At 43.2% G+C, this 22,344-nt stretch overlaps 1 protein-coding gene across 6 annotated transcripts in view; it reads right to left on the reverse strand.

Moving 5' to 3' along the window:
* Positions 1-22,344, reverse strand: part of SMG7 (SMG7 nonsense mediated mRNA decay factor) — a 107,439-nt gene that overhangs the window by 38,600 nt on the left and 46,495 nt on the right. For all 6 annotated transcript variants that reach the window (XM_068239667.1, XM_068239668.1, XM_068239666.1 and 3 more), the window contains 7 exons: positions 21,796-21,928; positions 21,300-21,471; positions 15,738-15,809; positions 11,491-11,641; positions 11,257-11,392; positions 8,868-9,030; positions 4,436-4,592 (listed from right to left, as the gene is read on the reverse strand). In XM_068239667.1, coding sequence (XP_068095768.1) covers positions 4,436-4,592; positions 8,868-9,030; positions 11,257-11,392; positions 11,491-11,641; positions 15,738-15,809; positions 21,300-21,471; positions 21,796-21,928 — 984 coding nt within the window. The remainder of the gene's footprint in view (positions 1-4,435; positions 4,593-8,867; positions 9,031-11,256; positions 11,393-11,490; positions 11,642-15,737; positions 15,810-21,299; positions 21,472-21,795; positions 21,929-22,344) is intronic.

Raw genomic sequence — 22,344 nt, forward strand, 5'->3', positions numbered from 1 at the left:
CCCCTTGGTATTATGATTCTTTCCGGATTTTAGGGTCTAAAAGCGGTGCAATTTTTTTGCACCCTTTCAGACCCTAAAGCCTGGTAAAAAAATTCATGTCGCCAGGGAGATCTGTAGCAGTTCTTCACCTTCCTGGCTTCAGCGCTGCAACTCTAAAGTGAAATTCCTGGCTGTCATGACAACAGCCAGCGATCACACCAGGAGGAAGTAGAGCCCCAGAGGATAGGTAGAAGAATGGCACCCGACATCAGGATCCCCACGGGAGGTAAGTAGAAACGCCCGCTGTGCACATTGCTCTGCACACAGCCTCCGGCGGCTACCCTGAGCAGAGGTCAGGATTACCGCTCTGAGCTGCGCTTTTCCGCCCCGACCCTAACTCGGGATTACCACCAAGGAGGTTAAGCATCTGAAACATTTGAGGGTCTATCCTGATACTCCTCTATATGGAGGCATTATACTTAGCTGTCTTGGGAGTACAGTCCAGCATTATTAAAGGGAACCTAAACTGAGAAGGATATGGATTTTTTTCTTTTGAATAATACCAGTTGCCCGACTCTCCTGATCCTGTGATCTAATACTTTTAAGCCACAACCCCTCAACAAGCATGCAGATCAGGTGCTCTGACTGAAGTCAGACTGGATTAGCTGCATGCTTGTTTCAGGTATGTGATTCAGCCACTACTGCAGCCAAAGAGATAAGCAGGACTGACAAGCAACTGGTATTATTTAAAAGGAAACATCCACATCCCTCAGTTTAGGTTCCCTTTGACCACTTCAGATTTCAGGGTTTTTTTTACCTCTCAAGCTTCCTGACAATTTTGGCATTTTAGCAGTGTCACTATAAATACAGTACAGCAATAACTTTTATAATACTTATGCCATCAAAGTGATACGTGTATTTTTTTTTTTCAGGCTCTCTTTGGGAATGTTTTTTTTTTTTTTTTTTTAACCAAGAATGATTTAAATTTTATAGTAATTCTACAGGGATAATTTTCCCCATTTTTCACATGACAAGTGCTACAGTGCTAAAACACTGCAAAACCTATTTTTTGGCTTGTTCCAATTAAAATGATACCATACATGCCATATTTCAAACTACTTGTGCATGTAACAGACCATTATCTCTAGTCTGTGCGTCTGTAGCGAATGGATGCGATCGGTAGCGTGCACAGCTTAGCAACCCCAGTGCTGGCAACTAGGCAACAGCATAGTGATGGATCTATACAGCGTTGGGTCCCCGAACTGTCGCCCTAGTGATCGCATCCGATCACTATGGGCGGCAGCCATTACAGGTGTCGATTATAAGGCCACATATAGGTGACACAAGGGGTTAACTGGCTTGGTAGGGGTTAAAAACTTCGAAACAGAATTTTTTTTTTTTTTTTTTTATGTGACTAACTTTAAAAAGAAATTAAAACTTTTCAACTTATTTTGATTATTAAAAACAGTGCGCAAGCGTTCAGAGGCGGCAATTAGCGCAGGACGCAAGTCAAGTCCAGAAACCTACAGGAGAACTAAACTGGATGCGAGACTCGAGTCTAAAAACCACAAATGTAATATTACAAAGCGTGTGGTAATATTCCCCGTCATGAGCGCGCGTAACTACAGAGATGCACTGGTACTCCATTACAGGGACTCCGAGCAGCTCTCATGAGCATGCCTTTAAGCCAGATGACTTCCAACAAAGTTGTGCTATGACCCCTCTGGAGGAGCCTCTTGCAATGGCCATGTGTGTCACTTCCTCTGCCTGCTTCATTCAGTGATGCACTTCTCTAACAGAGAAGACAGGGGTGACCCGGAAGTTATAACATAGCCAAGATGGCAGCCGTAATTTTTAAATTGAAATCGAACAAAAAATATTTGGTGTAGAATGGCGATTCAGGCATCAAATGAAAGAGAAGAGCACAAGCTATGGAAAGGTATGCATCTTTAAGAACTTTGCAGTACTGGTCGAAATCTTAAAGGGGAACTGAAGTAAGAGGTATACAGAGGCTGCCATATTTATTTCTTTTTAATTAATACCAGTTGCCTAGCAGCCCTGCTGGTCTATTTCTCTGCAGTAGTATCTGAATAACACCAGAAACAAGCATGCAGCTAGTCTTGTCAGATCTGACTTTGAAGTCTAAAACACCTGATCTGCTGCATGCTTGTTCAGGGGCTATGGCTAATAGTATTAGAGGCAGAGGATCAGCAGGGCTGCCAGGCAACTGGTATTGATTAAAAGGAAATAAATATGGCAGCCTCTCTGTATACCTCTTACTTCATTTCCCCTTTAAAGGCATGCCTATGAGAGGTGCTCAGAGTCCCTTTAACCCCACGGCTACTATGGTAATGCGTACGTTACCATAACACAGCAGCCAAAGTGGTACATATACTGTGGACGCGCTACAGGGCTATCTCATGGTAGCTACATGCGCTTGCGACAGGGAATATTACCACGTGCTTTGTAATATTACCGCACGCTGTGTATTGGTGGTAATATTACCAATGAATCAAGCCCTTTGTAACATATGAAATAAATTCTTAAGTGACTGAAGCAACTATTGAAACAGAATCAGTGTCGTAAAATACATTTAAGAAATTACAAGAAAAAAATGGTTTGCGAGCCCATGGAGCTGTTGAGCGATCATCTATCGTTTCGCAGTACAGGAGAAAGCTTTAAAGCATCAGAAATTGAACACGGCTCTCTGCCAGAACACTGCAGATTATATAAATAACATTGTTGTGCCCAGAGTGGGTTTAGTATTACACTTTGAACAGGCAGGAGGCCGACAGGCTCACAGACAGTGCCTTGCTATATCCAATTAGTCAACTGCAGCATACACACACACTATAGCTTTGGTGCCAGACTGCCAATGAGAAGAAAAGATCAATGATTTGCCTGTGGTATCCAAGAGCAAATGTTAGAAAATGAAGATAAGAAAGCCGCCATAGTAGCAACAAAATTGAGGCAACTGGCCTATTCTATACCATTTTAATATAGTTTCTACATTTTAAAAGTAAAGTAAAAGTTTAAAGCAGGGCAGTGGAGTCAGTACAAAAATCATTCGACTCCACAGTTTATGAAACCACCAACAAAACTGCTCCGACTACTCCAACTCCACAGCCCTGGTTTAGCAGCTAGGGCATACATATGGGATGAATAGTCAGTCTAAAATGCCATTATTGCCTTGGTGAAATAGATTTTTCCTCAGGGATCCCCTCTGCAGAATGTCTGCTGTTGAGGATTATGGGTAACTACTGTCATCAGGGTTACCTGACTTTTTCTAGCCTGCCTCAGTATCCAGGTTCTTCAATCTGGGAAAACCTTGTGTCTTCACAGATGCACAAGCTTTCATCAAAATGAGGGAAGAACTGTCTGTGAGAGTCATCTTCTCTGCTCTCATGGATTCCTCAAAAATCCACATCCACAATGGTTTATGCACCTTCCAGCATTAGACACGGTACTTGTGTATTATCCAGTCTAGCAGAACGGGCTCGGCAGTTAGGCTGGAAAAGTGTGCACTGTGCTTCTTGAGCAGCTGATTCACCACAGATCAGCTGCCCCGTTCCACACAGCTTTCCTCACTGCGCTGTGTTGGCTTTTCCGTCAGTGATCAGACCGCAGAACAATAGAGAGCAATAATGAAAGAGGCATGAAGCCTTCCAGCCTGGAGGAGGGGAATTACAAGTGATTCTAGCGGCATACCAACTCTGCCTAATCACATTACAGGGAAGAGGACTTGCTGAGCACCAGCACCAGGTTATCCACCTCACACCCCCTGCTATGTACAGCGCTGTGCCCTGCAGCAATCTGCCCGCTATCATACAGCTTGTCTATAAAAGGGTCTCGCCCCTAATCACATCCCACCAGGGGAGAGCTTACCTAAGCGGGGATCAGCGGCTGCTGTCTATGGAGCGGAGGTCACTGCATTCAGTGTGCTGTACAGCCCCTCTACTCACATCTTACACAGACAAGTGCTGTGACTTCAGGACGGGCTACAACACTGCGCAGTGAGGAAAGCTGAATGGAACAGAGCAGCTGATCTGTGGTGAATCAGCTGCTCAAAAAGCACAGTGCACACTTTTCCAGCCTGTCTAACTGCCGAGCCCGTTCTGCTAGACGGGATAATACACAAAGACCTTAGACACTTGTGCTACTATAGGCCCATTTACACTTAATCAGTTGGTGTGCGTTACTGTGCGTTGGTACGCGCTTTTTCCATAGCAGTGCATTGTCAAAAAGATTTCAATTAAAATGCGTTAAGTGTGAAAGGTGCAATAGGAAAACATGGGCATCACTTTGAAACTCCCGTTTTCTTTCAGTTATAACTGAGAGCAACTGATTAAGTGTAAAAAGGCCCCTAGGGTTACCACATATCACAAGCCTGAATACAACACCTCATCGGCATCACCGAGCCTTTACATTATCTATTTGTAGGAACTGGGACACTCACTATTGTCGTTCCTCTACAGCAGATTCCAGGAACACACTAGGACGCAGCTTCATCCAATCTAATGAGACCTTGATAGCAGGCAGGGGATCGGCGCAGGATGTTTCGTCACAGTGGATGGTCTTTAAGGGGCTTCTGCAAAGAATACCCAGGAATGACACTGCAAGAAAAAAAATATATATGGTTGAATAAAGATGAGAAAGAAACATCATTACAAGAGTGAACTTCTTTGCAATACCTTCTTGTGCAGTGATCCCCAACCCTGTCCTCAAGGCCCACCAACAGTGCATGTTTTGCAGAAAACCCCAAACATTCACAGGTGAGGTAATTAGTATCTCAGCAGAGCAGATTAACTACCTCTGGATTTCCACAAAACATGCACTGTTGGTGGGCCTTGAGAACAGGGTTGGGGATCACTGTAAAAAGGACAATTGAAGCAAGAATATGGAGGTTGTCGTTATTTCCTTTTAAACGATACCAGTTGCTTGGCAGCCCTGCTGATCCATTTGGCTACAGTAGTGTCCGAATAACACCAGAAACAAGCTTGTCAGATTTGACAATGTCAGAAACACCTGATCTGCTGCATGCTTGTTCAGGGTCTATGGCCAAAAGTATTAGAGGTAGAGGATCAGCAGAACAGCCAGAAAACTGGTATTGCTTAAAAGGAACTAAACTTGACAGCCTCTATACCCCTCTCGCTTTAGCTGTGCTTTAAGTTGAAAACAAAAAAAAAAATCTGAGGGGTATATGTCTACATATAAACTGCTGAAAATTGAGATGCCACTCTCTGAAGGAGGGAGGACATCATACACATGGGCAAAAAAAAAAAACACTAAAAACTTTAAAGCAAAAAAAAAAAAAAGTTTTTATTTGCACAGGTAACACGTTTCAAGGGTACATGCCCACTTCCTCAGACCAATAACAGTGCTTATAATGCAAATAAAAAAATATTTTCTCTTCCACTGTGTTGTCCTGAAAGGTAAGTCACCTCAATCCTTTTTATTTTACCTGGTTTTAACCTAGTTTTATCCATCCCAGGCACTTCTTCGCCCTCTTGTTGTGCTAGTTCCACTTCCCCTTCTCTGAGAAAGAGGAGGGAGTTTTCGACCTACAGTGGTTCTGCCACTTACAGGCCCAAATAATTTTCTTGAGTGTGACCACCTTGCATTCAGCCATACTGGGAGCTGCCCGAGTGGAGATGGGCTTATGTTCTCCACCTGCTCCATGCGGTTGGTTGCCCCTTTACGCAACCCACCTTTGTGAGTGTATTTCTTCCTTAAGCCTTTTCTCCATAAAACAAAGTGACATATTCCACTATGGGCTTCCATTGTCTGTGTTTCTTTCCAAGGTGTACATCACCCGACCTTCTGTCGTCATCTGTTACATGGACTGGAAACCACACACACACAGAACTACAGATTTTATGCTACTGTTAAAGAGTTTAACCTTCATGTTTTGTAGAGGTTTATATTTTTCCACACTGGATAGAAATGAACAAAAGCTCCTTTGCTTTTTTTTATTCTAGCTTGAACATTTCCTCAGGCTTCTCTCTCGGTTACCATATTAGCCATGCAGGTAAAGGAGTCTACATTCTATCACTACTTTACTTTTATCCTCATCTCCTTTGTCTGCAATTAATCTGTCATCCCACAACAGGTGACTCATCCTCTAATTTTAGCAATTTATCGTGTATATCTCTGAAGCACCGTGCAGCAAACAACTATCATTTGAGCAGTTCAAAGCCTATCAATAAGCCCCCATGCCTGTAAATGAGGTTTGGCATCCAATCTTTGTGAAGCACAAAATTAATTAAAGCAGACACTCCTCAATTCAGTTGAGCCCCTGCTCTCATTTTTTGACCAAAACGGAATATGAAGTCTTGATGGCGAGTTCTTATTAAAGCTGTATAAAACCCGGACATAATATTCAATAAAAACATGGTTTTCCTACTTTTTATATGCCATACGGTTATCATATTTGCTTTTGTGCATAAGTATTATTCATTTAGAAATTATACGTTCCCAAAGTATACTTTTTTTGCTCTGAAAGCTGACTTTGCATTTGATTCATAACTGCTTTATTCATCTTCTTATGCTGGGAATACACCATACAATTTTCTGTAAGATTCTCTAAAGCCTCATCTACACGCGTAGATGAGGCTCCGATGTGTGTTATCAATCGAGCCGCATCGATTGATAAGATCCGACAGGTCGGATCTTGCTACCGCCGATTCCCTGCTCATTCCCAGCGAGGGGACAATGGCAGGGAATCGAGCGGAAGATAAGCGGTGCGGCGTGGGGACTAGCGGGTATCGAATCCGGCGTGGGCGAGCGGGGACGCGGAAGAGGCGATCCGGCGGCTCGATTAGCGTGTAGCTGAGGCTTAAGATTTACCTGCCAGAAAAATCTAACAGAAGAATCTAACAGCAAATTGTATGGTGTATTCCCAGCAGAAGGTAAGCAGAAATGCTTTCTGATTGTCTCACTGTCTTCAGGAGAGTTTGCAGTGTCAGAGAAGTGTTTGTTTAAATTTCTCACTTGATACAATTAAACAAGATAACATTATCTCTAGTTGGGATTTGTCCAGCTTTGCCTGAAGGGGAGCTTCAATGGTCTGTGTTTAACCCTTTGAATGCTGTCACCGCTCAACTGCACTGTGGAAAGCAGTGCTGGACCATAGGCAGCCAGGCCTATGTACTGGAACAAATGACGAAAAGATGTGGTCCGCAACAAGGTCTCTCCACAAAACTCTTATTTAGGACGTAGCCTCACAGCAGATAAAAAGTACAAAAGCTGACACGTTTCGGGCCATGCAGCCCTTAATCATAGCTCACAAAACTCAGCTCCTACCTTTCGGTTTAAAAAGAGGGGAAGAAGTGACACACCCAGGTGTGGCATGAGCCAGCCCTCACATGGGAGGAGCCAGCATAACCGGTGCAAGTTGCCACTCCAAAGGAGGTCACCACCCTTATATACAAAATGAAATAACATTCTTAAAAAGAATATAAATCTCTATAAATGTATCAATGTATAAATGTCTATAAATGTACAAATCTATTAATGCCAACATCTAAACAAACGACACCACAAGGAGGATGTGATGTTGCTGAGGCATTAAACGAACTGCACAGGGGGAGTGTGCTTTACCCTGAAGAAACTCCCACGGCGTGAAACTCAGTGGGCGGGGCTTGTTCACGCCTGGCCGGCTTGCCTGATCCATGCCAGAGCGGAACTCCCGCGCTACTGTGCAATTGAGTGCTGGCATTTGTGATTGGAAGAGCTCGGAGACCATGCAAGTGAGCCAAACTGGGATGCCAGTTCGCTCTGGGTCCGTGCTGTACCCAGCCAGCTTGACACACTGCGGCGGAGGAACAAAAAGGGCCCCCAACGCCACTCCTGACCTCCCGGTGATGTGAGCAGCACTTTCTACCAGCCAAGCTGCGGGTGAGATCCAACTATTTACTCTTGCCAGTAAAAGTGTACTTTGGCAGAAACAAAGCTTACAATTCATGATCAACATACCCACTATGGCCTGGCTTGCGGTGTTAATTGGGCTACTCTGTTCCCTGAAGCAATTCTAGTGGAGGCTTTGCGTAACATCAATTATTGCCCATATAGTGATACTGACGGCGCTGTTATACTGTTAGGTAGATTGGATGCTAGTGTGTGGTGATTGGACCATTGTGTATGTGATACTTGCCGGCCAGCCATGTGCTAAATAACAAGCTCTGCAAAACATTCTTGTTTTTAAATTGTTTTGTCTCATTTTTATCCAGCTTTTAATATAATAAATTTGATACAGGTTTATGATTACACGTGATACCTATTCCTTTGATTATTGACTTCAACCCCAATATAGCTTCTCTAGTGGTCTAGAATGGGCCAAACATAATGCAAAGTGGGGAAATAACTTGATAGCCAAATTTAATGGCTCAGAGGGCTAGATTTGGGCAGCGGGACAGAGTTTGATATGCATGCTTTAGGTAGTCCCTTATATTACATAGAAGTGGTAAGTTTGTACAATCATGATTAGATCACTGTTGGGCGCCTTTACACTAACATCTGTCTGAGCAGCACAACAACTTTCACACATGTAATGCAGATGTGGGATCTTGTCCAACAATGTACCAGCAATAGAACTTGTGATGCTGCATCTGGCATATGATTAACTACATGATGCAGAAAGGGATCTGACAGACTTTTGGTAGAGATATTTAAAACAATGGCATAACTATAAATCATTTTAAGACAAGATACTGAAGGATTGCAACCTGCATGAAAAACAAACAAAACAAAAAACAAACAAACAAAAAAACTAATTTGTGTGTACAACCCAGACATATTCTAGACATTAGCTGTAAGTTAACAGTACTATAAACAGACCTATGCTACAACAAGCCATTACAAACACTACAAATGTATATAGCAATACTCACTGAAGAGAGCCAGGAGCTGAGACCAGCAAAGGTTCTCTTCTGGGCTGAAGCTCTGCTGCTCAGCCTCTGTGCCAAAACTCCGCAGGTGGTGCAGCTGAAACAGGTTTATCACTGTGATGTGAACCAGCTGCTGTGAGTTAAAAGCCTTTTGAAAGAGCATATTCTGGAGGGAGAGAGATAATGCTAGGGTTATCAGAGCAATAGCAAGGTTCTAAATATGGATGATCGCATCTTCAAAGAACAGTGGGAGGACAGCAGAATGATATAACTCCGAGCTCATGTCTTAAGCTAGGTACAGACATTAAGATTGGCGTTTTCTATTAGAGGTTTTTGATAGATAAGCTTTTGGGGTCAAACATTGACAAAACTAAGGCACCTCTAACTGTATTCTTGATTGAAATATCAACTGGACTACTGATTGGCAAAATAAGGAGGACATTTATTAATGCTGCTTTTTGTGGTGTTTGAGAAAGCTTTATCAGGTGAAAATATGACACTACCCTGCAAAAATAGCTGAAGAACATCTGACATTTCTACTGGCCAAAAGGGCATTTGAAGCCCCCTGTTTAGTCTGGCATTTACGAACACCTGACTATTTCCTCTGTATCTGTCCAGCCTGCAACCATGAATTGATTGGAGACATATCTTTGAGCTTTGAGGCTTATGGGAGAAAAGCGCTTTACAAAGGTTATTGTATATAGGCCTGATGAAGCTGACTTTGACCCAAAAACATACCATGTTAACAAAAAGTCCCTCCTATTTTTTACATCTGTACATTTTGGAGGCAAGTAACTTCCTTGAATGTTTTACAAAGCTGTCATCCTATTACTGGCTTTAGTCATGGATGTTGAACAATCATGACGCTAGAAGTCTATCCTGCTCACTTTTAGTTGTCAATTTTTATTGATTTTCAAATAAAGAGAACATGTCAAATATGCATGAACAAACATCAGTCCGTATTGTACTGTATTACAAACAGGCAAAAGTACCTGAGATAGTCCCAGCAGGACGTAAGAGAAAAAGTTTGTAAAAATTCCATTACACATATACCAGTGTGAAACTATACAAATAACGTTCCTTCATAAAATAACAGGGAAAGAAAACTCTTACACCAGTATTCTCAGGTATATGAAGCCCAGATATGTCAAGGAAGGTAGTGCGAAACATGTAGGGAAGAGCCAGGCACTGAGTAGAGACTGTCATTAGACTTCATAAGTCTCCACTCAAGAATCTAGCACCAGCTAACCATTATTTGGTGGGTTCTAGAGTAGGAATGAGGTGTAAGAGAAATTACTATTGGATAGGCAGTTATATGGTAGAAAGTTTTGCCTTGGTTGGACCTGGTGAGAAGATTAAAGTGAACGTAACTAGTGAACTTGACTAAGGCAAAATGGGCCCAGGCCAAATAAATATCTCCACGTGGGTGTGGCAAAAGAAGGGTAAAATAGAAGACAGAAAAGTAGGGAGAGACAGGATGGAAAAAGAAAACAACAAAGCAGGGAAAGGGGGAGGGGGCTATTTTGTGGCTTTATCCCGCTCACTTTTTGAATAATTGTCTCAGATTATTCAAATGTTAGGGAAGCCAGGACTGGTACAGGCTTTGAAATTGCACCTTTCAAAGCACTGCTAAAATACAGAAAGCAGCGCACATAAAAGCACAGTCACAACTACAGCAGTTTGTACAATTGTTTAAAAAAAAAAAAAAAAAAAAAAAATCTTGCCTACTGCTGTAGATGTCCAGTGTTAAATAACATTTCTGAAGTCTTGAACGGTTGTTGGCATCCAGCTACCACGAATTGTCTGCTAGAGAGTACTTAGTTTACATCACATTACATAGTGTCCCTGTGCCAAAGTATATTAAAAGGACCTGGAAATATACAATATGCCTATGGCCACATCTCTAGAGCCCCATAGTTTGCAATGGCACAGATAAAAATAGACCAAAGCAATTTTGCTAAATATTGGGTTAATTTACCTAAATTCTAAACTAAAGCAATGGCAGCTCTTGTAGATGTGACCATTGATATGCAAGGTTTTATGAGCATACAAAAAGAAATCTAGACCTAGATTCAAGAAGCACATTTAGAATCAGTCAGCATAAGGTTAATATTGCTAGTCTTTTGGTTATGAAATGCAGCCTCATCCTCTACTCATGCAGTATATCAGACTCCACATCAATCAGGAGGGGTATAAGATGCTGTTACCACATAGGTAGTCAGCAAAGAGTTACGGAATTCAGCCAGATTGTTGGTAATATAAAAATGTGCCAGTTTTCAGTGTGCATGGATGACGCTCTCTGCAGTTGTCAAAGGTATATGTTTCCCTGGCAACCTGGCTGCTTGGTCATTCCTGATAACAGACTACAGGTTTTTTTTCACTAGCTGCATACCTTGAACTGTTCCTCCAGCTGCTCTCGCAAAGGGCTCACTTTGTCCAGATTCTTCGTCAGGTACACATGTCCATGGAACTTGATAAAAGCCTTGATAAAATCTGACACACCCCAGCGTTTTTTCACCTCGTCACGACTTCAGAAAAAGAAAACAAAAAGGTTAATGAGAATAAGCTCAAAACAAAACAAAGAAACATTGAAGCTGAGCAGAAAGCACAGTACTAGTAGTTGTACCTCTCCAAAGCTTTGGAAAGTGCCTTCTGCAGATTGGTGGAGGCGGCTGGGAAAGGAAATTTTACAGCGATGCTGCGGCAGTAGTAAAAAATAGTGGTCAAGTGATCCCCCTTTGAAGAGGCAAGAATGGCCAGCTGATTATAAGGCTGACCTGAAAAATAGAAACAAATATAAGACAATTAAGGCAACAGAAATTCTTTGTTTATGAAATACTACTTTTACTGAAATACCTAAGGGATCCTAAAGAGATGGATATAGAGGCTGCCATATTGATTTCTGTTTAAACAATGCATATTAGCTGGCTTTCCTGCTGATCCTCGTCCGTTAATACATTTAGACATGGGCTCCGAACAAGCATGCAGATCAGGTGCTCTGACTGAAGTCTGACTGCATTAGCTGCGTGCTCGTTTCGTGTGAGCGATTCAGATACTATTGCAGCCAAGATTAGCAGGACAGCCAGGCAACTGGTATTGGAAAATAAATATGGAAGCCTTGCTTTAGGTTCCTTTAACCACTTCATATCCAAGGGTTTTTCCCCTTTAAAACTAGAGCATTTTTTTTTTACCCATCAGCGCTCCTTCCATTTATTTGCCTATAACTTTATTACTACTTTTCACAACTAAACAATCTAGATCTTGTTTGTTTGCCACCAATTAGGCTTTCTTTTGGTGGTACTTTTTGCCAAGAATTATTTTATTAACTGCATTTTTAACAGGAAAAATAAGTAATAAATAGAAAAAAAAAACATTATTTCTCAGTTTTAACTTTATAGTGTATGGCCACCATAAAAACAAAAAGTTACATTGAGAGGAACAACTGTTAACATTTACTGCTTTGCATGCAATACCCAGATCCATGCAGGCACACATCAGTGTTCTCCCCAGGGCCAAACAGGTGGGCGCGCCGCCCGGGTAAGATCAATTACCGCCCGGCTGCCACCAATGCAGTCAGCCGCCCTGTCAGCCACCCCAGCGCATAGTCACAATCAATGTCCGTGCACGCAGCCAGCCTGAAATGGCTGTCAGCCTCGCACTATCACCGCAGCGTGTCCGGCTGTTACGACATGCCGGGATGTCTTGCAAACAAAACAAGCCGCGCTACTCCTGAATCAGTCTCTTTGCACGAGATCTCGCGCTTTCCAGCGAGCCCGTGCATTAATTGGCTCAATGCACGGGCTCGCTGGGAAGCGCGAGATCTCGTGCAAAGAGACTGATTCAGGAGTAGCGCGGCTTGTTTTGTTTGCAAGACATCCCGGCGTGTCGTAACAGCCGGACACGCTGCGGTGATAGTGCGAGGCTAAGCTGACAGCCATTTCAGGCTGGCTGCGTGCACGGACATTGATTGTGACTATGCGCTGGGGTGGCTGACAGGGCGGCTGACTGCATATGCAGCATTATATTACCAGCGGTCAGGGTGTTGGGGGTGGCGTGGTGAAAAAGTAAAAAAAAAATGCTAAAAATATAACTAGAAGTGGTAAATGTACACCGTGTAAAACAAAGGAAAAGAGGGTTGATTCATCAAAGGATATAGTGCGAGCAATCTCCTGTTGCTCGTGCTAATAAATCAATGCAGCTTAATTTTGTTTCCATGCACAATACGCGCTAGTGTGCGTAACTAAATAACGGCCGCAGCTAAGAAAAGCTGTGCGGTAGTGATGTATAAAGCTGTGCGGTAGTGCTGTATAAAGCTGTGCGGTAGTGATGTATTCAGGGCCGGGCTGAGGCATAGGGCGCAGTGTAGGAGGGGGCGCACAATTCATTCAGCTGTCATTCCTAATTGTGTATGAAGCAGAAAGAAATAAGAAAAGGGGATACATAGCAGTGACTGCAAGCCAGATAACTAGATATTAAGGTGTTGGGGAGGTTGTGGGCCCTGTGGCCCTCTAAGGCTCAACACACACCATACAATCTTGGTTGTTTAATCCTACCACTTACATGTAGTATAAGAGCTTATCCAATCAATGATTCAAGGTATTTTCAATCTGTTGGCCTTTATACTACATAGATTTGGTAAATCTGTACAACCAAGATTGTATGGTGTGTGTTAAGCCTTAGTCTAACAGCAATCAGTGAGTGACAGCTGGGGAGGGAGAGGTGGAGGGGTGCACTTTGGTGTCTCAGCCTTGGGTGCTGGAGGACCTTGTCCCTGCTCTGGATGTATTGCTACCACGATACTTCACTAGTTCGGCCACTACTATGTTAAACACTGCTGTGAACCTTTTGTAAGCAGCGGCTGTTTAGTTATGCACACTACACTAACACTAGAGTACATAATTGGTGCACATTAAATTTTCCACACCGCCAAATTTCCCTGTGCCGTGCCATCCCAACCCACCCGGCTACTTTTTTATGCCACCCGGCTGGAAAAAAATTCTGGGGAGAACACTGCACATGATAGTTCTGCGGTCTGTGAGGGGTGTTTAGGGAATGGGTTTCTCTTTGGGGAGTGAATCTGGGACCTCCATACTGATCCTTGTTAAAGGACAACTGAAATGATAAGACTATGGAGGCTGCCATGTTTATTTCCTTTTAAACAATACCAGTTGCCTGGCAGCCCTGCTGGTCTGTTTGGCTGCAGAAGTGTCTGAATTACACCAGAAACAAGCATGCAGCTAATCTGTCAGATCTGACAATAATGTCAGAAACCCCTGATCTGCTGCATTGTTCAGAGTCTGAAAGTATTAGAGGCAGAGGGTCAGCAGGGCTGCCAGGCAACTGGTACTGTTTAAAATGAAATAAACATGGCAGCCTCCATAAACCTCTCTCTTCAATTGTCCTTTAACACAGTGCTTAAATCTGCTTAAAGAGATTCTTACACTGATGGCATGCCAGGCAATTATTACTTTTGAACATTAGCGTACCCCTGTGTATATGCACACCAGTAAAAGATAGGATCAAAAAAAATATAGTACAAAGAATAACAGCCTCATTCACAAATTAATATCAGAATCATCATAATTAATGTTAGAATCAACAAAGATAATTTAACTTTTCTCCTAGGAGTCAATTTTTAATCGGTTTTAAAAAAAAACAAAAAAACGTTTCAGCACTTTGTTATTCAAAAATTACCAAAAGTATGTGAAAAAGTGCTGGCAAAATTATTCTGTGCATTTTCTTGCTTCCTGGTGGCATTTTATTGACAAGGTTTAAAAATATAAACTTTAAGAGCACTAAGGAGAAAAAGTGAATTGCACATAGGCCTGTGTTTTTTACAGTAACAATTGGACATAGACCTCCAATTTATGTATACTTGTACATTTTGTATATATGTTCTTAAAAAGGAAACCAGAGATGAATACTACTTACCGTTTTATACACACTTAGGGCTTCCCTCCAGTCCCATGCACACGGATTGCTCCCATGCTGCCGTCCTCCGCTGCCTGCAGCTCCGGTACCGGGTCCCGTAACTTCCTCCAGTCGTGGCCAGTCTGCACAAGAGGAAGTGCGCTCTTTACATATCTCTTCTTCTTGCGCAGACTGGTCACGTATGAAGGAAGTTACCTGAGCTGCAGGCAGCGGAGGACAGCGGCGTGGGAGCGATCCGTGTGCATGGGGTTGGAGGAAGCCCCAGGTATGTAAAAAAACAGTAAGTATTATTCATCTATGGTAACTTTAATATTTCAATAAAAGCTATGTTTTATGAAGCTACTGTGCTTCTCAGGTAAACAATAAGACATTAGTAGTGTAGGACCTTGTGTTGTATAAGTTTTATGAAAGCTTTCACATCTGTACTGTGAAGGGAATGAATATAATCCACAACCGCTTTCAGCTACTAGAATTCAATTAACAGAGCTATTCTAGCTTTAAGAAAGTCTCTGTATGATAGGATGAAAGAACTTACAGTCAAGCTTGTAGAGGTTAAAGTATGATTTCTTTAACTGAGAAGCCTTAAAATAATTTCAACAATGCCAAAAATGACATTGCTCCATGAAGAGATAAATTCCACAAAGCCTACTAGCTGATATTTCTAGCAAAGCAACAATATTTATACACACACACACACACACACACACACACACACACACACACACACACACACACACACACACACACACACACACACACACACACACACACACACACCTAGGGAAAAAGATAACCACCACAAAATGGCTCCCTAAAAAGGATGGTAACCATGGTTTGGGCCAATCCACAGAAGCCAAGAAGACATTACATGACTAAATATTTTATAATATATGACATCCCAATAAATGATGAAGACCACACAACAAATTGGGTGTCACTTACCATTAGAAGGAACGAGTTGAGCAGCATGTCTATAATAGGACTCAGCCTGACTTGTCTGGTTCCTATAGCGAGCTATAAAGAAAAAACATTTAACAGATTTTACTATACTTGGTAATGTGCAAAGAACTGATATGAGTGGATTTGTATCATTGATAAAACTGCAAGCAAGTTTGGAAACTCTGGGATGGTCATACCGATCTTGGCTTCACTATCTACAAAGTCAGTAACCTGGAAGGAGGCAGCAGTCAATTAAGTCTAAAAAGATCCATCCTGTAGGGCTTTATGAACATATGGTAACTTGACCAGGTAGTTGCTTTACATACTGTCATTTACAGAGTAGGTCCTTCCCTAAACTCCTTGTCACCAAAATTGGTCTAGTTATAAAAAGCGCTCCTCTCTCTCCTTTCTAGGACTTCATATGCTTTTCTAGTAGGTGACTTTATCCATTCTGCCCATGCTCGATTTAGAAGCTTGGATCATTTCTTTTGTCCGAGCAAAATAAATTGTTTAAGATACTAAAGCAACGCTGGGCAAACTATGTCTGTTACACCGGCCCACCGAAAGGCATCCGGATTCCTCTCCTTTCCACCTCCCTCACTGTAGATATGTGAGCGTGCAGCAAGGGATTCAAAACTCACCTTCAATCACAGCTTCCCGCATCGCGTATCCATGGCAACAGGACGTCACATGATGCGCCAGTGCGTTACACGCTGGCAGCCAGCATGTTACACGCTGGAAGCCAGCGTGTAATATGCTGGCACGTCCTGACGTCGCATCATGTGACGCCCTGTTGCCTTGGAGATATGACACAGGAAGGTGATTGAAGGGGAGTTTCAAATTCCCCCGCTGCCTGCTCGCAACTCTGCAGGCAGGGAGGGGGGTTTGAAACGTAAAGAATGTGGCCCGTGGTCCGCAGCATGCGGCCCGGCCCACTATAGATTGCCCAGCCTGTATTAAAGTATACTGTACATCTCTTCACATCCAAAGAATAGTAAACTTGCTGCTTTTTTTGTCTAGGTTAGTGGTCATTACTTTACCAGAGATTCCTTCCATTTTCAAACGCAAGGCCTTTGGATCCAGGCAGCCAAGTTTAATCTGCCCATTTCAAAAACACATTGAATCAACAGATTCACTACTGTGGGGAGAAGCCATGGTTCCTTGCTATAGATCTTTGATGTGCAGATACAATTCTTTGTGGTCATAGTGGATTTCTAAAAATCATTACTGTGCTTTCTTCCCTCAATTTTCCGTAAGACTAGAGGTATAAAATTGATAAGCAGGAAGGCATATGCCACAGTAAGTTGCCAAGGCTGGGCAAGAACGACTGCTTTTGCCCCAACCCTGGGGCAAGTTAAAAGCTTCAGATTAGTTTTGGAGGTCAGAAGATCTATAGATGGTGCTTGCCACAGTTCCATAAACTAGGAAAAACACCTTCATGGTCAGCTTCTCTAGTAAAGCTGTCCACCTAACATTTTGAAGTCTCTTCAGATGTACTGACTTTAACGAGAGATTGTTCTTTGTCCAAATCATAATCTTTGCTTCTTCTAGCAGAGAATCTTCCAACCTCATTTCTTCTTGCTTCTTTAGATAAGCCACTGCTGCGGCAGTTTTTGAATACACCTGCAAATGTCCACCCATTACTTCAGAAGCTACCGCTTGCAGGGCCAGATTTACTGCTTTATCTCTTTTCTGTTTGAAGATTACCGGTAATCCTCCTATGCTGACATCCACTGGCCTTAAAAGAATATATGATTAAAATGAGCTCGGCAACCCCATCAGTACAGTATATATGATCATTGTTGGAAGTTGAATTGTGTTTTCCAGAAACTGCAGAAGCCTGGCCAAAGATAGCAGAATGGGAAATTGTAAAGTATCCCTGTAAATCAGAGCCCAGGATATAAATGGAGCTGCAACATATACAAGAGCCTGCAACATATACAAGACAACATTTCTTGAGGGAATAAAGTTACTGCTTCAAGAGGTGGGGAAATAAGCGGTAACTTTTTTCCCCCTTTCGATAGGAAAAAAATTTGCAAGCACACACCCAATTCCCCTCCCCCTCCCCCCTTCTACTGGTAAGTCACTTTTTGGAACAAACAGCTGCATGGACTGGGCACACGTGCAGGTAGTCACGCATGCGCAGGAGGCCTCAACTGGCGGCGGACTGACCAGATTACTGGGAGTCATAGTGCCAGAACAGAGAGGCTTAGAGGAATACTGGGGGGAGAATGAGTTGAACTTATCCGGGGCTTCTAATGGTCCCCCGCAGACATCCTGTGCCCGCGCAGCCACTCACCGATGCTCCAGCCCCGCCTCTGGTTCACTTCTGAAATTTCAGACTTTAACCACTTAAGGACCGCAGCTGTTTTGTCAGATCTGTGCTGTGTGGGCTGTTAAGCCCCCAGCACAGGTCAGGTAATAGGCAGGGCGATCAGACTCCCCCCCCCCCCCCCCTTCCTTTTTTCCCACTAGGGGGATGTCCTGCAGGGGGGGGTCTGATCGCCGCCGGCTTGCTGTGACCCGCAGCGATATTCCGCCTCCCTCTCTTTCCCTCCCTCCACTTCTCTCTATGGGCGGTACAGGACAGCGATCCGTCCTGTACCGCCTTAGATAGGCTTCAGTCTATCAGATGCCGGCGATCCCCGGCCAATTAGAGGCCGGGGATCGCCGATCTCCTTTACGGCGCTGCTGTCACAGCAGCGCCGTACGACGTAAACACCAGGGATTTCTTCCCCGGGTGTTTACATTTAGCCTGCGAGCCGCGATCGGAGGCTCGCAGGCTGTTCACGGAGCCCCCTGCCGTGAACTGACAGGAAACAGTGGCCGTTTCCATGGAAATCCACATGCGACCAGCCGCCGCCTATCGGCGTTGGCTGGTCGTTAAGTGGTTAAAGTCTGAAAACCACTGCGTCTGCGTTGCCGTGTCCTCGCTCCCGCTGATGTCACCAGGAGCGTACTGCGCAGGCCCTGTATGGTCTGGGCCTGCGCAGTACGCTCCTGGGGACATTAGCGGGAGCGAGGACACGGCAATGCAGGTGCAGTGGGTTTCAGACTTTAAAGTCTGAAATTCCAGAAGTGAACCAGAGGCGGGGCCGGAGCATCGGTGAGTGGCTGCGCGGGCACAGGATGTCTGCGGGGGACCATTAGAAGCCCCGGGTAACTTCAACTCATTTGCCCCTGACCCCCCCCCCCCCAACAGTATTCCTTTAAGAGGGCAGCAAGGGAAGCCACTGTGTTTATGGGGCTGGTGGAAGACCCAGGTAAGTAGCGCTAATGTACCATCTCTGGTACACTTTAAGGTCCCATTACCTCCCTTTACCCACCAGACATTTTATATTGTTTAGTTTTATTACATTTATTTTATTATTGTTTTCAGGACTTTAAAGAAAACGTGAAGTGAGAAGGATATGGCGACTGCATTGTTTAATATGAAATAAATATTTTAAATTGCCTGGCTGTCCTGCTGATCCTCTGCCTCTAATACTTTTAGACCATGAACAAGCATGCAGATCAAGTACTTTGACTGCATTAGCCACATGCTTATTTCAGGTGTGTGATTAAGATGCTACTGCAGCCAAAGAGATCAGCAGTACTGCCAGGCAACTGATATTAAAAAACTTAAAAAGGAAATAAATTATGGCAGCCACCATATGCCTCCCACGTAAGGTGTACTTTAAACAGCTGAGGTTTCCCAGTTCTCCATTCGCTGGTAACGCTAATCTTACAGAAACGCCTCCTCCTCTATCCATGAACATTCCCATTTTAACAATCCACTTTTATGAGATCTTCAGTCTCATCTAAGGCCTTGTCCCCACTTGCTTATAACGCAGATGGCCATCATCATATATAGCAACGAATGGCACTTGCATTGCTTTCAGTGTACATCCCATTTACAACTGCTTTGTGCAAAACTGCATAAAACAAAGCGTTTCGTTACCACACCAAATCACAACTGCACGCGGGGTTGGAAACATCAGAGAATGCATTATATGCAGTGTTGCATTTGTGTGTCGCACAGTGTATTTTGCTAAAAACCTGACCAGCAACATGCAAGTGGGACAAGGCCTTATGGAAATTATAACATTTGATTTATCTTTATGAAGTTGAGAGGAGGCAAAAACAATTATGAAGAAATGCCTTCTGCTTCCTCCATGGTCTTACCAGCTCTTTAGCTGTCAGGCTTTGGAAGAAGGAATATTGAAGGTTTTGTATCCAGAAAGAAATGTCAAAGTAGGACTGCAGCCTTCTCAGCCCTGAAAACCGCAAGCATGTCGGGACTAGGAATATTTTTCAGGCGCTTATTTAGTAAGACAAACCTGACAGTTTTAGAGTAAAAACCCTCTAATATTATATAACATTTAGGGTAACACTTTGACCTGGGCTTAACTTTTATTATATCTTGCAGCATAGTCAGGGAAAGTCTCCCTGATTGGGTTACAGAAAGCAATAAAAACCTGAGGAATTCACCTTACTTAGTTTGTGGTTCCTCATGTCCTGACTGGAAGATCTGTTCAGATTTACAGCCTTCCCCTCAGCCATGTTACACAATTGTCTTTTTACCCCAGTGAGCTCCAATGTGTGTTCAACATCGGTGATGAGAATGTGCTAAGATGTCCTCCAATGATTTAATCAAAGGCCATCTCTATCAAGCCTCTTCACTATCACATACTGGAAAGACAGCCATGTTAGGAGAGAGCAGGGCTATATGCAGCCTACTTCACTTCCATGGCAACCCAAGCAAGCTGAATCAATTGCAGGTAGTTCAGTGTTTTTCAGTTTCAAGCTGAACCCACACCAATACCCAAAGAGCATTACAAACAATACAGGTTCAAGTCAATCTTAAAGAGACTCCGTAACAAAAATTGCATCCTGTTTTTTATCATCCTACAAGTTCCAAAAGCTATTCTAATGTGTTCTGGCTTACTGCAGCACTTTGTACTGTCACAGTCTCTGTAATAAATCAACTTATCTCTCTCTTGTCAGACTTGTCAGCCTGTGTCTGGAAGGCTGCCAAGTTCTTCAGTGTTGTGGTTCTGCTATGAACTCCCCCCTCTATGCACACTGCCTGTGTGTTATTTAGATTAGAGCAGCTTCTCTCTTCTCTTTTACAAGCTGGATAAATCGTCCTCTGAGCTGGCTGGGCTTTCACATAGTGAGGAATTACAGACAAGGGCAAAGCTGTTTGCAGGAAGAAAAGAGCAGCCTGAAACTTCAGTGCATGAGAGATGCAGGGGGAAAGAAACACACAAATGATCTCTTGAGACTCAAAAGGAAGGCTGTATACAGCCTGCTTGTGTATGGATGTATTTTCTATGTGTGGACATACTGTACATCAACCTACTTCCTGTTTTGGTGGCCATTTTGTTTGTTTATAAACAAACTTTTTAAAACTGTTTTTAACCACTTTTAATGCGGCGGGGAGCAGCGAAATTGTGACAGAGGGTAATAGGAGATGTCCCCTAACACACTGGTATGTTTACTTTTGTGTGATTTTAACAATACAGATTCTCTTTAAGAATGTTTAAACAGCATATTTACAAGCAGATTCCTGTTAGTCCTCACCAATGTCTCCAAGGTGAACCAGGCAGTGCTGGCAGATATAGGCGCAGGAACTGGACTGAGGTTTCACTACAGTCCCACAGTGCATCTGCTTATTGCTGATAATCCCCAGCTGGGAGGACTTGACTCGGCATGGTAAATCCACATTGAACACAGTGCATAACTCCTGCAAAAGCTACAGAGAAAAAGTAGTGTTAAATAGGGACACCAAGTACAGTAAAAACAAGCAAAACAGAAAAGGTCAAAAAGGAAGAGTCGAGAGAGATAGGAGGATCGGCACCAGGTGACTGAGCAGACTCCTGAGGGAAACCGGTGAGATGGCTGTGCCTCCGGAGTAGAGTAGCTGTGCTTACTAGCAAAGTAAAGACTTGAAAGAATCCGGGCTCCAGGCCTAGAAGTCCAGTAAACACCACCTTTATTACATCCTCACAGGCTTGACCCGTTTCATCACAGGCTAAAACACAAAACAGAATTGTGTATTCTAGAATGTAAGGCTTACCTGTGTATAGAATCCACTAGCTGCCTCCAGGAACAGTGAAAGATTGGCCTGCACCTCACTACGATTTGGGTTCGCACGGTTTTTGGCCTGCCCTTGCAATGTTGTGATCTGATTTTTGAAGGCATGATTCCATCTGCAGGCAAAACAAGTAGTTGCAGAATTAAAGACACACCAGATAAACAGTAAGTAGTATGCTGTAATTACAAGCCTGTACACAACACAGGTGTAACGCGAGGAGAATGTTAAAACTTATCTAGGCAACACATGATACAATGGACTACCTTAATCATAACAGTCATGTAAAGATTTTGTAAAAGGTACAATTTAAGAACACCAGAAATGATATATTCCGGCTTGAAGGAGGAAGCTCGGTAGTAAGTCATGCAATGCGGCTCACGTTTCGCCTATTTTGCGGAATGGACCGCAGATTATTGCGCTGACTTCTGGGTAAGCTGCGTAATCAGCAACTCATTACCATTTCAATTACGAGTAGCTTGCTATTTGGAATCCCATCCCTGTAGGTATCTAATCTGAAGAGTTTCATCGATC

This window comes from Hyperolius riggenbachi, chromosome 6, assembly GCF_040937935.1.
Source record: "Hyperolius riggenbachi isolate aHypRig1 chromosome 6, aHypRig1.pri, whole genome shotgun sequence".
Taxonomy (NCBI): Eukaryota; Metazoa; Chordata; class Amphibia; order Anura; family Hyperoliidae; genus Hyperolius; species Hyperolius riggenbachi.